This window comes from Zophobas morio, unplaced genomic scaffold, assembly GCF_036711695.1.
Source record: "Zophobas morio isolate AGI-343-1 ecotype UQ-CSIRO unplaced genomic scaffold, CSIRO_AGI_Zmor_V1 ptg000054l, whole genome shotgun sequence".
NCBI classification, from domain to species: domain Eukaryota; kingdom Metazoa; phylum Arthropoda; class Insecta; order Coleoptera; family Tenebrionidae; genus Zophobas; species Zophobas morio.
Window position 1 is genome coordinate 1,854,566 of NW_026972159.1, and position 15,123 is coordinate 1,869,688.

General features: G+C 30.3%; 1 protein-coding gene across 1 annotated transcript in view; it reads left to right on the forward strand.

Annotated features, from left to right (window-relative positions):
* The first annotated feature begins 5,233 nt into the window (after positions 1-5,233).
* LOC135142769 (fibrillin-2-like) overlaps positions 5,234-15,123 on the forward strand; it is a 58,455-nt gene continuing 48,565 nt past the window's right edge. Inside the window, exons 1-2 of the mRNA XM_064074512.1 lie at positions 5,234-5,575; positions 12,956-13,109. Coding sequence (XP_063930582.1) covers positions 5,566-5,575; positions 12,956-13,109 — 164 coding nt within the window. The 5' untranslated portion in view covers positions 5,234-5,565. The remainder of the gene's footprint in view (positions 5,576-12,955; positions 13,110-15,123) is intronic.

Consider the following 15,123-nt stretch of genomic DNA (forward strand, 5'->3'; position numbering starts at 1 on the left):
AAAAAAAAAAACAAGTTATGTGCCATCCTTCAAAAACAAAACACTCTGTGTAGTCGTACAACTAAGTCTTTAACTTTTTCTTCTATCTCTAATAGTTAATGAGATATCGAGGACCGCGCTATTAGTGTCTCACCCTGTATACGTAAATTCATTAGATATTAAAAATGGAGATAAATGACATAAATAAAGTTGGTTTTTAATATACACAGTGATTACAAAATAATTCAATTATAATACATAAGTTTCAAATATCGATATTTCAGTTTTTTCAAGTAGAACACCTGTGTTTCATTACTGCATCTTATTTTGTTTTTTGTTTTCGCGCCGACCTATTGAAAAAAAGAATAAAACATCTAGGAAGATCCAGTAATAAAATACAGGGTGTTCTATATGAAAAAATGAAATATCGATACTTGATAACTTTGGAGTTTAAAATTTTCTTATAAACGCTCTGTATATTGAAATTTTACTTAATTGATACCATCATAAAGCGTGTACCTCTGTTTATTTCCCCATAAAATATTCCGACACAGATTTTGAAAATAATGTTATTATGATTTTTTTGTGAACTTTTGCACTGCTAAAAAAATAAAAAAAATTGGCATAACGTGGCAACATCCTAAGGAAATTTGCATCATAAACTATGGTTATAAATTTATGAAGAGATTAAGAAGAACATATAAAAATATATAGGGTGACCTATTTAAAAATCATGTTACGTGCCATCCATCTAAAACAAAACACGCTGTATAGTCGAAATTAATTTCACTGTATACTAGTACAACTTAGTCTCTAACTTTTTCTACTATTTATCTTAATGAGATATCGAGGACCGCTCTATTAGTGACTCACCCTGTATATGTAAATTCATTATTAAAAAGGGAGATAAATGAAATAACCCATACAAAATTTTTTCATTGACTGTTTTCAAAATATTTTCATAGTTATATTTATTCATACGCATTTTCAACTCCGCCATATTTAAAAATGGAGATTTTGAAGAAAATGAAGACAGTTTTAATTCATTTACACAGGGTAATTTCTGTAAGTAAACTTTCTTTTAATACTAGCTGTATTGAGGTTTATTTTAATAGGTTTTTTGGGATTATTGTCAATCAAACCGAACATAAGAGAAAAATCCTTCTTGAAAAACATGAAAAAATTGACATTCGATAAATTTGATCATCCCGTAGAAATAACTTTTAATTTTGTGCGATATTTCGCACGGATGTTAAGATAAGGTAACTAAAACGTCTCGTACAAAATTATAAAGCTCCATCTTTAAAAATGGCGGAGTTGTGAATTTTTAAATATGTCTATAAATAAAATTAAATAAAATAACTTATTGCATTTCCCTTAAATTATAGAAACACAATTTTTAGTCAATCTGATCAAACTCATTTAGGGCTACAATGTAAAGTTATTTTAAAATGTACAGGGTGTTTCATTTCAAAGTTACACATTACAGTTACATATTTATAAACGTAATACCCTATATATTTATATACAGGTGCATCATTAAGTGCGCACTAAGCCGAAGTTGTACGCTTCTTTAAGGACTATAGTCTAAAATTATTTTTAGCTATATAGATTGTTCTGTTTTTAAGATATAACACATAACTTAGTTTTTTTTTTTAATGAAACACCCTATATATTTTCACATATTTCGATTGACCTCTTCTTAGGGTTTACAACCGCAATTTACTTTTGAAATTCTCATGCGACGTTGCCACGTTATTCCAATTTTCTTGAAATTAGTGATATTTCAGTTTTCTCAAATAGAACAACCTGTATTTTATTACTGTATTTTCTTCTAGTTTTTGTCCTTATTCTTCTAATAAGTCGATGTGTTTCTTAAAAAAGTAAAATTGCAGTAATAAAATATAGGGTGTGGTATTTCAAAAAACTGAAATTCCGATATATTAAGATTTTCTTATAAACACTCTGTATATTGAAATTGTATTTAAGTGATAAGGAAAGCGCGTTTCTCTGTTTATCTCTCCATAAAATATTCCGACACAGATTTTGAAAATATGTAATGTTATTAAGATTTTTTTGTGAACCCTTGTACTGCTAAAAAAATAAAAAAAAATTGGAAAACGTGGCAACATCGGAAGGGAATTTCAATCATAAACTACGGTAATAAGTTTATGAAAACATTAATAAGAACATATAAAAATATATAGGGTGTTCTATTTAAAAAAAAAAAAACCAATATAGTATAGTCGAAAAATAATTTCACTGTCTGCTAGTCAAAGTACCGTACAAACTTTGTCTACAACTTTTTCTTCTGTCTCTAAATAATTAATGAAATACCGACGATCGCGCTATTAGTGACTCACCCTGTATATGTAGATTCATTATTAAACAGGGAGATAAATGACATAACCCACAAAAGATTGTTTCCTTGACAGTTTTCAAAATACTTAATCATACCCATTGGCAACTCCGCCATATTTAAAAATGGAGGCTTGGACAAAATTGAAGACAGTTTTAATTAATTTAAACAGGGTGATTACATTTACAAATTATTAGTTTTCATGGATTATTAAATGGGATAACCTGTATAAAATTCCCGAGCCTTTCTATAAGTGAACAAAAGGTTTTTTGGGATTATTGTCAAATCAAACCGGACATGAAAAAATTGACAATTATTGATAAATTTGATCATCCTATAAAAATAACTTTTAGCTTTGTTCGATATTTTCCACGGATACTAAGACAAGGTAACTAAATAGTCACCTACAAAATTATAGACCTCCATTTTTAAAAATGGCGGAGTTGTGAATTTTTAAGTATGTATGTCCATAAAAAATATTAAGTAAAATAACTTCAAAGCGGTTGTTGCATTCCCCTTAAATTATAGAAAGAAACAATTTTATTCAGTCTGATCGAACTCATTTAGGGCTACAATTTAGAATTATTTTAAGGTGTACAGGGTGTTTGGTTCCAAAGTTACAGATCATGGACCATTTTTATAAACGAAACACTCTATATATTTGTACATATTTTGATTAATCTCTTCTTATGGTTTACAACCGCAGTTTACTTTTGAAATTCCAATGCCACGTTGCCACGTTATTTCAAGTTTCTTGAAATTCGAGATATTTCAGTTTTTTCCAATAGAACAACTTGTAATTTGTTATACTGTATCTTCATCTAGTTTTTGTTCTCATTCTTATAATATGTCGATGTGTCTCCTAAAAAAGTAAAATTGCAGTACTAAAATATAGGGTGCTTTTTTGAAAAAACTGAAATTCCGATACATACATGAAAATTTTAAAATTTAAAATCTCCTTATAAACACTCTATATATTGGAATTGTATATTTAATTGATAACATAACAAAGTGCGTACTTCGGTTTATCTCTCCATAAAATATTTCGACACAGATTTTGAAAATAACGTCATTCCGATTTTTTTTGTGAACCCTTGCATTGCTAAAAAATTCAAAAAATTTGGAAAACGTGATAACATCCTAAGGGAATTTCAATCACAAACTATGGTTGTAAGTTTATGAAGATTAATAAGAACATATAAAAAATATAGCGTGTTCTATAAAAAAAATAAAACACTCTGTATAATCGAAAATAATTTCAGTGTATGCTAGTCCAAGTATCATCGAACTTACTCTTTTACTTTTTCTACTATCTTTAATAATTAATGAGATATCGAGGACTAGCTGTTAGTGACTCACCCTGTATATGTAAATTCATTACTAAAAAAAATTGATACATTTAATCATCCTATAAAAATAACTTTAGATTTGTTCGATATTCCCCACGGTAACTAAAAAGTCTCGTACAAAATTATAAACATCCATCTTTAAAAATGGCGGAGTTGCGAATTTTTAAATATGTATGTGCATATAAAAAATAAATAAAATAACTTGAAAGCTTTTGTTGCATTATCCTTGAATTCTGTTTTTAAGGTATAACACATAATTTTTTTTAATGAAACACCCTATATATTTTCACAGACTTTGATTGACTTCTTCTTAGGGTTTACAATTGCAGTTTACTTTTGAAATTCTGATGAGACGTTGCCGCGTTAATCCAATTTTCTCCAAATTCTTAATATTTCTGTTTTTTCAAATGGAACAACTTGTGACAACTTTTTTAGTCCATTGAAAAATCGCATTAATAAAATATATGAAAAACTGAAATATCGATATTTGAAAATTGTAATAATTTTATAAACACTCTGTATTTGAAAATTTAATCTCATTTATACTGCAACAAAGCCACTAAATGTGGTAACACAGATTAAAAAAATTACTCTACTGTATTTTTTTCAATAAATAATAATAATTAATGAGATATCGAGAAAAGAGCGCTTAGTGACTCACCCTGTACATTTAGATTTTTTATTAAAGAAGAAAAAAACGATATCAGCTTCAAAATATTTGCATTTTTTTCTAAATGGTCACACTTAATATGTATTTTTCACTCCGCCATTTTTAAAAATGGGGGTCCGGAATTTTAGACAAAACTTTCTAGTTACCTTACCTTGACAAAACTATAAAAAATGAACATAGTTTTTTAGGTTATTTACACAGGGTGAATTTGCAAATATTCAGTTTACACACATTTTTCAAATAGGACACCTGTATTTTCTAACATTTTCGAACTTATGTGTCTGTAAAGGTAAACTTTCTTTTTAATACTTGAGAAAAGCAATAGTTTATAAATTTAATCACCCTGTAGAAATAACTTAACTTAATGCAAGGTAACGAAAAGTTTCACGCCAAAATCGAGACCTCCATTTTGAAAAATGGCGGAGTTGTGAATTTTTAAATACGACTATTATTATTTATGAAATTATGGCGAGTTTATAATGAGAAAAATTATATCAACATTTTTTTTTATTAATTAATGAAACGATTAATGAAAGTGGTTCTCAAAAGGACGAAATCGTGTTCGGTCTGTGTCCATTCAGACTGAAATCGATAAAAACAGCCTTTTCAAGCATAAAATCTCCCTCGCTGAAATCAGCTCCTGGTTACGCCCCCACGTTAACGTTATCATTAGGGCTCCGAGGTCTCTAAATTATTGGCAACCGCCTTAACTATCGCAACAAAACCTCGTACCGTTTTTCCTCACCAACTCCTAGAGCTATCTTTAAACTTGCAAATTGCCCGCTGAAACCGCTCCTGCTCGAGTTCGCAGGAGGCCAGGAGCACTCGAAGAGCTTTTTTCCCCGGCGCTGATTATTTAGTGATGATGACCACTCCGCGGTTTCTCAACGTTCTTGTAGTAAAGTAGATGTTAAGTACACCCACATCACATACTCAAGTCCCCATTACATGTGCGCATCAACATGTGTGATTAAGTGAATGAACATCGGCAACAGTATCAGAAAAGCTCTAAAGGCAATAGTTCCAGCTGCTGTAGCACAGTCGCATCTTGGCGCTGTTAGTGGTAACATCAGTGTTATCCCTGTCAGTGCTGTCTTTGAACTTTTATCACGTTTTGACTCACTCCCACGCGAACGACTTCTTCGGTCCAATTTGTGAGGAGATGAAGTGTTAAGTGCTCGATCGCATACCCTGCAAAAGACGGATTAATGATCATTTGTAAGTTAACGACTGCTAGCGTTGCTTTATTGTATTTTTCGAGGCGGATTTTTTCAATGAAGATACTACGCGCTATCAGTTTCCGCATTTGTGCAGATCTTTTTATCCACGGCTTCCGTTTCCATGTAAAAAATAGGCACGTCGTCTGTTTTTCGTTAAATTCATTAACACTTCGTCCGCAGACTTGCGGACAAATCATTCCTGTCACACTTTAAATTAGTTTCAGAATGAAGCTGAAAGTTGTACGACCGCAACCAAAAATAACTTTCAATTTCGTCTTGTACCTAAATAATTCAAACGACAAAACGCCAGCGGATTTCTTTTATAAATAGTTTTCGAAGTTTATTGCATTGCTGGAAATTCTTCCTCAATCTGGACTGGTATGTTGACAATCGACACACATACATAACAAAATTATTAACACTGACAACATAATGGCTTGTTAAGTGGACATTGTCAAAACTCAAATAACTTAATTGATTCTGGTGGGACCATAAAAAACTTTCACTACTTCACTAAGTGTGCAACGAATTATTGATGTGCTGCAATTTGCATCAGGGAGAAGAACAGATCAATTACAAATAATTGACCCGTGACTCGTGCATTGTTCATAACGCATTAAATTAACCCCAATATTTATCCAATTAGAACACTTGGTGTGTTCCGAGGGGTTCACAGAAACTCACTTTTCGAACCAAATTCCGAATTCCGGATCTGGACTTATTTGGAGGTGCGAACACAGCAGTCCGAAGTCGGTAATTAAGATTTAAAAGCGTCAAATTTTCATTGATTATGGTGCTTGAATTTTCGGGTTTTGTAACTCCAAATTATAGTGTACACACTGGCTCGAATTTCGGTGTCAGAAAAGTGATATCGTTATAACCAAAGCCATTAACTCGAACGGAAACCGTCTCATATTGTGTAGCTATTGTGCGAAATATTTTTTGACGATTCAGTAATGTTTTATTTATTATCCCACAGCATGTTTTCAGTTTTTGAAAAATTTACAAATAAAAGAAATGTCACGAATTTACAAAAAAGAAAATTGGCATCTAGTAAGCCATGAAACTGATTTTTAAAATAACCGCAATTGTCAAACTGAATAAAGAACGCGTTGTTACCAACATATTTTTTGCTGTAATGTTTTTAGTAATGTTTTATTTATTATATCACTTAATGTTTTCAGTTTTTTGAAAAATTTACGAATGAGGAAATTTTCACAAATTTGCAAAGGTTATTTCTTTCTTTAATGAAAATGTGGCCATATCATCGAAAAAAGTCATCTAGTAAGCTAGGATTTTGAAAAATTTCGAATTAATCAAAAAGAAAGAAATAATGAAGAAATTTTCACGAATTTAACAAAGTTAAGTTATTTACGTTTAATGAAAATATGGCCATATAATCGAAAAAAGTCACCTAGTTGTTTTTAAAATAGTCATGTTGGCAGTGCAGTTATCTTTCTGACTTTTACTAGATTTTGAAATAATAAACTCTAAATTTATTTTTCCATAATGCAAAACCAGGATAAATGTGTAAAATTTTCTAAACTGTCAGTTTTCAAAATAGCTTTGAAATTACTTAAAAAAATTCTAAAATAAATTCCAACTGAGCAAAAAATTCGTCAATTTTTGGTCTGAACGACTTGAATTCACCCTGGACCTTGATCTTATCTCGTCGGTACTAACAGTAAAATTAATACAGACTCTAAAATTGAAAACTGATATGAAACAATGGTTTCAAATTTAGTCAAAAATTTTTCGACAGCTAAAAATGTCTATTTGCAGATTATTACGGAATCTGGTTATGCTACTTCTATTTTAAATGAAAATACGGTCATATTATCGAAAAAAGTCGCCTAGTAAACCATGAAACTTATTTTTAAGACAGTCATGTTGGCTATACAGTCATTTCCTACTTTATTTGACAGTTATTTGACGTATATGTCAAATTAAACAAAGGACGCGATTATTTAGTTTGGTTATTTTCTGACTTTTACTAAATTTTGAAATAATAAACTCTAAATTTATTTTTCCATAATGCAAAACCAGGATAAATGTGTAAAATTGTCTAAACTGTCAATTTTAAAAATAACTTTGAAATTACTTAAAAACTTCTAAAATAAATTCCAACTGTGCAAAAATTCGTCAATTTTTGGTTTGAAGGACTTGAATTCACCCTGGACCTTGATCTTATCTCATCGGTACTAACAGTAAAATTAATACAGGCTCTAAAATTGAAAACTGATATGAAACAATGCTTTCAAATTTAGTCAAAAATTTTTCGACAACTAAAAATGTCTATTTGTAGATTATTACGAAATCTGGTTATGCTACTTCTACTTTAAATGAAAATATAGCCATATTATCGAAAAAAGTCACCTAGTAAACCATTAAACTTATTTTTAAAATAGTCATGTTGGCAATGCAGTCATTTCCTACTTTATTTGACAGTTATTTGACGTAAATGTCAAATTAAGCAAAGGACGCAATTATTTAGTTTAGTTACTTTCTGACTTTTACTAGATTTTGAAATAATATACTCTAAATTTATTTTTACATAATGCAAAAACAGGATAAACGAGTAAAATTTTCCAAACTGTCAATTTTCAAAATAGCTTTGAAATTACTTAAAAAACTTCTAAAATAAATTCCAGCTGAGAAAAAATTCGTCAATTTTTGGTCTGAATGGCTTGAATTCACCCTGGACCTTGGTCTTATCTCGTCGGCACTAACAGTAAAATTAATACAGACTCTAAAATTGAAAACTGATATGAAACAATGCTTTCAAATTTAGTCAAAAATTTTTCGACAACTAGAAATGTCTATTTGCAGATTATTACGAAATCTGGTTTTGTTGCTTCTATTTTAAATGAAAATATGGCCATTATCGAAAAAAGTCACCTAGTAAACTATGAAACTTAGTTTTAAAATAGTCACGTTGGCAATGCAGACATTTGCTTCTTTATTTGACAGTTATTTGACGTAATTGTCGAATTAAACAAAGGACGCAATTATTTAGTTTAGTTACTTTCTGACTATTGCTAGATTTTGAAATAATAAACTCTAAATTTATTTTTACATAATGCAAAACCAGGATAAATGTGTAAAATTTTCTAAACTGTCAGTTTTCAAAATAGCTTTGAAATTACTTAAAAAAATTCTAAAATAAATTCCAACTGAGCAAAAAATTCGTCAATTTTTGGTCTGAACGACTTGAATTCACCCTGGACCTTGATCTTATCTCGTCGGTACTAACAGTAAAATTAATACAGACTCTAAAATTGAAAACTGATATGAAACAATGGTTTCAAATTTAGTCAAAAATTTTTCGACAGCTAAAAATATCTATTTGTAGATTATTACGGAATCTGGTTATGCTACTTCTATTTTAAATGAAAATACGGCCATATTATCGAAAAAAGTCACCTAGTAAACCACGAAACTTATTTTTAAGACAGTCATGTTGGCTATACAGTCATTTCCTACTTTATTTGACAGTTATTTGACGTATATGTCAAATTAAACAAAGGACGCGATTATTTAGTTTGGTTACTTTCTGACTTTTACTAAATTTTGAAATAATAAACTCTAAATTTATTTTTCCATAATGCAAAACCAGGATAAATGTGTAAAATTTTCCAAACTGTCAATTTTCAAAAAGCATTGAAATTACTCAAAAAACTTCTAAAATAAATTCCAGCTGAGCAAAAAATTCGTCAATTTTTGGTCTGAATGGCTTGAATTCACCCTGGACCTTGGTCTCATCTCGTCGGCACTAACAGTAAAATTAGTACAGGCTCTAAAATTGAAAACTGATATGAAACAACGGTTTCAAATTTAGTCAAAAATTTTTCGACAGCTAAAAATGTCTATTTATAGATTATTACGAAATCTGGTTATGTCACTTCTATTTTAAATGAAAATATGGCCATATTAACGAAAAAAGTCACCCAGTAGACCATGAAACTCATTTTTAAAATAGTCAAGTTGGTAATGCAGTCATTTGTTCCTTTATTTGACAGTTATTTGACGTAAATGTCAAATTAAACAAAGGAGTATAGTTACTTTCTGACTTTTACTAGATTTTGAAATAATAAACTCTAAATTTATTTTTCCGTTATGGAAAACCAGGATAAATGTGTAAAATTTTCTAAACTGTCAGTTTTCAAAATAGCTTTGAAATTACTTAAAAAAATTCTAAAATAAATTCCAGCTGAGCAAAAAATTCGTCAATTTTTGGTCTGAACGACTTGTATTCACCCTGGACCTTGATCTTATCTCGTCGGTACTAACAGTAAAATTAATACAGAGTCTAAAATTGGAAACTAATATGAAACAACGATTTCAAATTTAGTCAAAAATTTTTTGACAGCTAAAAATGTCTATTTGTAGACTATTACGAAATCTGGTTATGCTACTTCTACTTTAAATAGAAATATGGCTATATTATCGAAAAAAGTCACCTAGTAAACCATGAAACTTATTTTTAAAATAGTCAAGTTGGCAGTGCAGTTATTTGCTACTTTATTTGATAGTTATTTGACGTCAATGACAAATTAAACAAAGGACACAATCATTTAGGTTAGTTGCAGTCTAACTTTTACTAGATTTTGAAATAATAAAGTCTGAATTTATTTTTTCATAATGCAAAATCAGGAGAAATGTGTAAAATTTTCTAAAATGTCAATTTTCAAAACAGCCTTGAAATTACTAAAAAAACTTTTAAAATAAATTTTAGTTGAGTAAAAAATTCGTCGATTTTTGTTCTGAACGACTTGAATTTTCTATCTTTAATGAAAATATGTCCATATGATCGAAAAAAGTCGCCTAGTAAACCATGAATCTTAATTTTAAAATATTCATGTTGGAAATGCAGTTTTTTGCTACTTAATTTGACAGTTATTTGACGTAAATGTCAAATTAAACAAAGGACGCAATCATTTAGGTTAGTCGCAGTCTAACTTTTTCCAGATTTTGAAATAATTAATTCTAAATTTATTTTTCCATAGTGCAAAATCAGGAGAAATGTGTAAAATTTTCTAAAATGTCAATTTTCAAAACAGCTTTGAAATTACTGAAAAAACTTTTAAAATAAATTTCAGCTGAGCAAAAAATTCGTCGATTTTTGGTGAACGACTTGAATTTTCTATCTTTAATGAAAATATGTCCATATGATCGAAAAAAGTCACCTAGTAAACTATGAAACTAATTTTTAAAATAGTCATGTTGGCATTTCAGTCATTTGCTACTTTATTTGATAGTTATGTGACGTAAATGTCAAATTAAACAGAGGACGCAATCATTTAGGTTAGTTGCAGTCTAACTTTTATTATATTTTTAAATAATAAAGTCTAAATTTATTTTTCCATAATGCAAAATCAGGAGAAATGTGTAAAATTTTCTAAAATGTCAATTTTCAAAACAGCTTTGAAATTACTGAAAAATGTTTTTTAAAAAAAATTCAGCTGAGCAAAAAATTCGTCGATTTTTGGTCTGAAAGACTTGAATTTTCTATCTTTAATGAAAATATGTCCATATGATCGAAAAAAGTCACCTAGTAAACTATGAAACTTATTTTTAAAATAGTCATGTTGGCAATGCAGTTATCTGCTACTTAATTTGACAGTTATTTAACGTAAATGTCAAATTAAACAAAGGACATAATCATTTAGGTTAGTTGCAGTCTAACTTTTACTAGATTTTGAAATAATAAAGTCTAAATTTATTCTTCAATAATGCAAAATCAATAGAAATGTGTAAACTTTTCTAAAATGTCAATTTTCAAAACACCTTTGAAATTACTGAAAACATTTTTAAAATAATTTTCAGATGAGCAAAAAATCGTCGATTTTTGGTCTGAACGACTTGAATTTTCTATCTTTAATGAAAATACGTCCATATGATCGAAAAAAGTCACCTAGTAAACCGTGAAACTTATTTTTAAAATAGTCATGTTGGCAATGCAGTTATTTGCTACTTTATTTGACAGTTATTTGACGGAAATGTCAAATTAAACAAAGGACGGAATCATTTTGGTTAGTTGCAGTCTAACTTTTTTCAGATTTTGAAATAATTAAGTCTAAATTTATTTTTCCATAATGCAAAATCAGAAGAAACGTGTAAAATCTTCTAGAATGTCAATTTTCACAACAGCTTTGAAATTACTGAAAAATTTTTTTAAAATAAATTTCAGTTGAGCAAAAAATTCGTCGATTTTTGGTCTGCAAGACTTGAATTTTCTACCTTTAATGAAAATATGTCCATATATTCGAAAAAAGTCACCTAGTAAACCGTGAAATTTATTTTTAAAATAGTCATGTTGGCAATGCAGTTATCTGCTACTTAATTTGATAGTTGTTTGACGTAAATGTCAAATTAAACAAAGGACTCAATCATTTAGGTTAGTTGCAGTCTAACTTTTACTAGATTTTGAAATAATAAAATCTAAATTTATTTTTCCATAATATAAAATCAGGAGAAATGTATTAAATTTTCTAAAATGTCAATTTTCAAAACAGCGTTGAAATTACTGAAAAAACTTTTAAAATAAATTTCAGCTGAGCAAAAAATTCGTAGATTTTTGGTCTGAACGACTTGAATTTTCCATCTTTAATGAAAATATGTCCATACGATCGAAAAAAGTCACCTAGTAAACCATGAAATTTAGTTTTAAAATAGTCATGTTGGCAATGCAGTGATTTGATACTTTATTTGATGGTTATATGACCGTAAATGTCAAACCGAATAAAGAAGGCGTTAGTGTTAGCAAAAAAATTTTTTTATTTAAATTTCAATGGCTGCTAGATGACTTTTTCGATCGAATCGTCAATTTTTAGTCCGGACGACTTAGATTAACGCTGGATTTTGGTCGTATCTCGTCAGCACTAACAGCAAAATTAACACAAACTTCTAAAATTGAAAACTGGTGTTACGAAATCCTGCAGAGACAGAGCAAGTATGTGAAAGAAACCAAAAAATAAAACTATTTTATCCGCTACCAATTTAAAACACAATTAAAATAAACTCATAAATTCTGACTCAAAGTAAATGGAATGCAAATAAAACAGTAAGCGATTTTTACCTGACAACCATACCCATCAGGCGTGGGATGTTCAGTTCTGTTTGTAAAAGTCTCGTATTTATTTATTGCAAACTTTAAGCAAAGTAAAGTTCTAATTGGAAGTGCACCTCGAGCGTCGCGCCACTCGACGTCTAACATTTACAGAGAACTAGACTCTAATTGGTTAGTTCAAGGTCGCGACGAGATAATTGTCGATGTGGGTCGCATGGTCAGTGTGTCCTAAATAAAAGACAAACAGCTATAATAATAATTCAGATAATTTTATTTCGATTTTTGTCTTTCATGTGTCTTTTTTTCCAGGCAAGAACATGTTACTTAGAAGTTTAGAAGTCAAGTGTATATTACTTTTGGGGGTATTTTCAGTCAGTGATGCAGACCCTAGCAGATATAGTAGAAACAACAATCACCATTCGTCGGATTCGGAAAACTCGCTCCAACCCCTGACACCCGGAGGGTAAGTTTTCAATAATTTTCGAAAAACTAGTGCGTCGGGCGTTCCACCCAGTGACTAATTTAGTCTAAATTCGCAGAATGACGAAATTACCTTATCACTTAACAAAATAATCATCTGACACATATTGTGGAAGAATGCGTAAAGCCAACGTACTCTATTTATAAATAAAAAGTAGTAAGGTCGATTAAATTTGGAACACACAATTAGATAATTCTGGAAGTGATGAGCGGATGCTCTTATTTAATTCTTTGGCGAATCCCATCTCCTGCATGGCGACCGAAAGTCGGCCAAATTAGGGCCTCCAATAGAGTACGTGCACGCTTTTTTCTAATTTTTTTTTTCAAATTCCGACGCACACGATTGTCCTTGTGCTTATCATCACACTCTCAATACGAAAAAAATATATAGCAACCTTGACTGTGGGCGCCTACACTGTACGCTTTTTCTGTTCCGGTTACGCACATTACATATGTAGCGAGTATGGTAATTCCAGAAACATTGTCGAAGATGCCTTGAATTCCGATCCATAGTGCACTACTCATTTACGCGTTATTTATGCTTAAACAAGATGTTAGCTTGCATTCTTTCTTTAACGCCCGTTTTCGCGCGGATGAATATTCATGGGGCGGCGTGCCCACACACATGAAAATTGTTATTATAATCAAGGATGGGACGTGTCGCCAGAAATGTGGCACCGTTACGTGTGCAGCAAAAAAATCGCATTATTTAGGATCAGACACGTTGCTTGCACTTTTCCGGCACTTGTAAGCGTTGCTTTAGGTCAGTCAAACTTTTATGCTTTATATTATTTTTCTTAGTTCTTCTGGATTTAAACTATTCAACCAATCTAGAACTTTAAAAATTTCGTCGCTTGAGTTTGAAGTCGTAGCCCGGAGGGATTAATGAGCTAAAAATCGTTCGTATCTTAATCCATCAAGAACGTATTTAAAAATAAACATCAGTTAGTCGTTTCGTCAACTTGAACAGCTATAAAATCTGATTGCAGTGATTTCAGATTTATTTTTTTCTTGACAAACACTTGGAATCAAGCAACTCACTGAATTATTTTCAAAGTCCCCTTAAAATCAGCATTTTCTCTAAATGCTCTTGAAAAATAATTTTTGAAGTAGTTTGAAAAAATCTTTGGATCCGTTTTGTTTTATTTTTGAAGTAGTTTGAAGGAATCAGATATTAATATTCTCTGTGTAAAGATCCAAAATTTCTAGATTTAGTGAGTCGATATTTCGAAAATTCAGAAGATTCGAAGTTTTGAAAAGTCCTTAAATTTAGCGATTTTTGTATTTGTTGCGTTTAGGATGTACCTCATTAAATTTTATAATAATATTGAACTGCTGATAATGGGGTGGAGAATTCGAGCTTTAAAAATGTTCCGGGACCTTCTGAATTTTTTTTTATTTTTTTTTAACGAACGACAATTTCGGAAAAAAAACACTACCATATATATACTTATGTGGATTTCAAACGGGTGTAGAATTCAACCTGAAAATTAACCAGTAGGACTAAAAAACTTCAATAAATCGAGCAATGAAAACCAGAATTTGATATATCATCCCATTTCAGAATTACCGGACGTCAAATTTGAAATTGCTTTTTTGAGTACGAAAGTCTATAGTTTAGATGTTCAACCCCGGGGACACTTTATGAGCCCGAATTATTATTAAGGAGCTTCGAATTAATATATAGAACAATTTTTAGATAAACTGGAAAATTTCTGTTTTTACTTCATTTTTACGAAGGTGAAAATTTTCGAATTTAGATCATGTTACACCATCTCGCTTAAACGGACTCTGATTTCCCTAAATGCTGCTCTCTTCACTAATTCGAAGCTCATGATCAAGAGTCCGAGCTTTAAAAATGTTTTCGGGATTTTCTGAATTTTTTTGAATTTTTAACAATCTGATTTTCCGAAAAATATATTCGTATGTGGATTTCAACCGGGTGCAGAATTCGACCTACCATTGAAAAACTTCAATAAACCGAACAGTGAAAACCA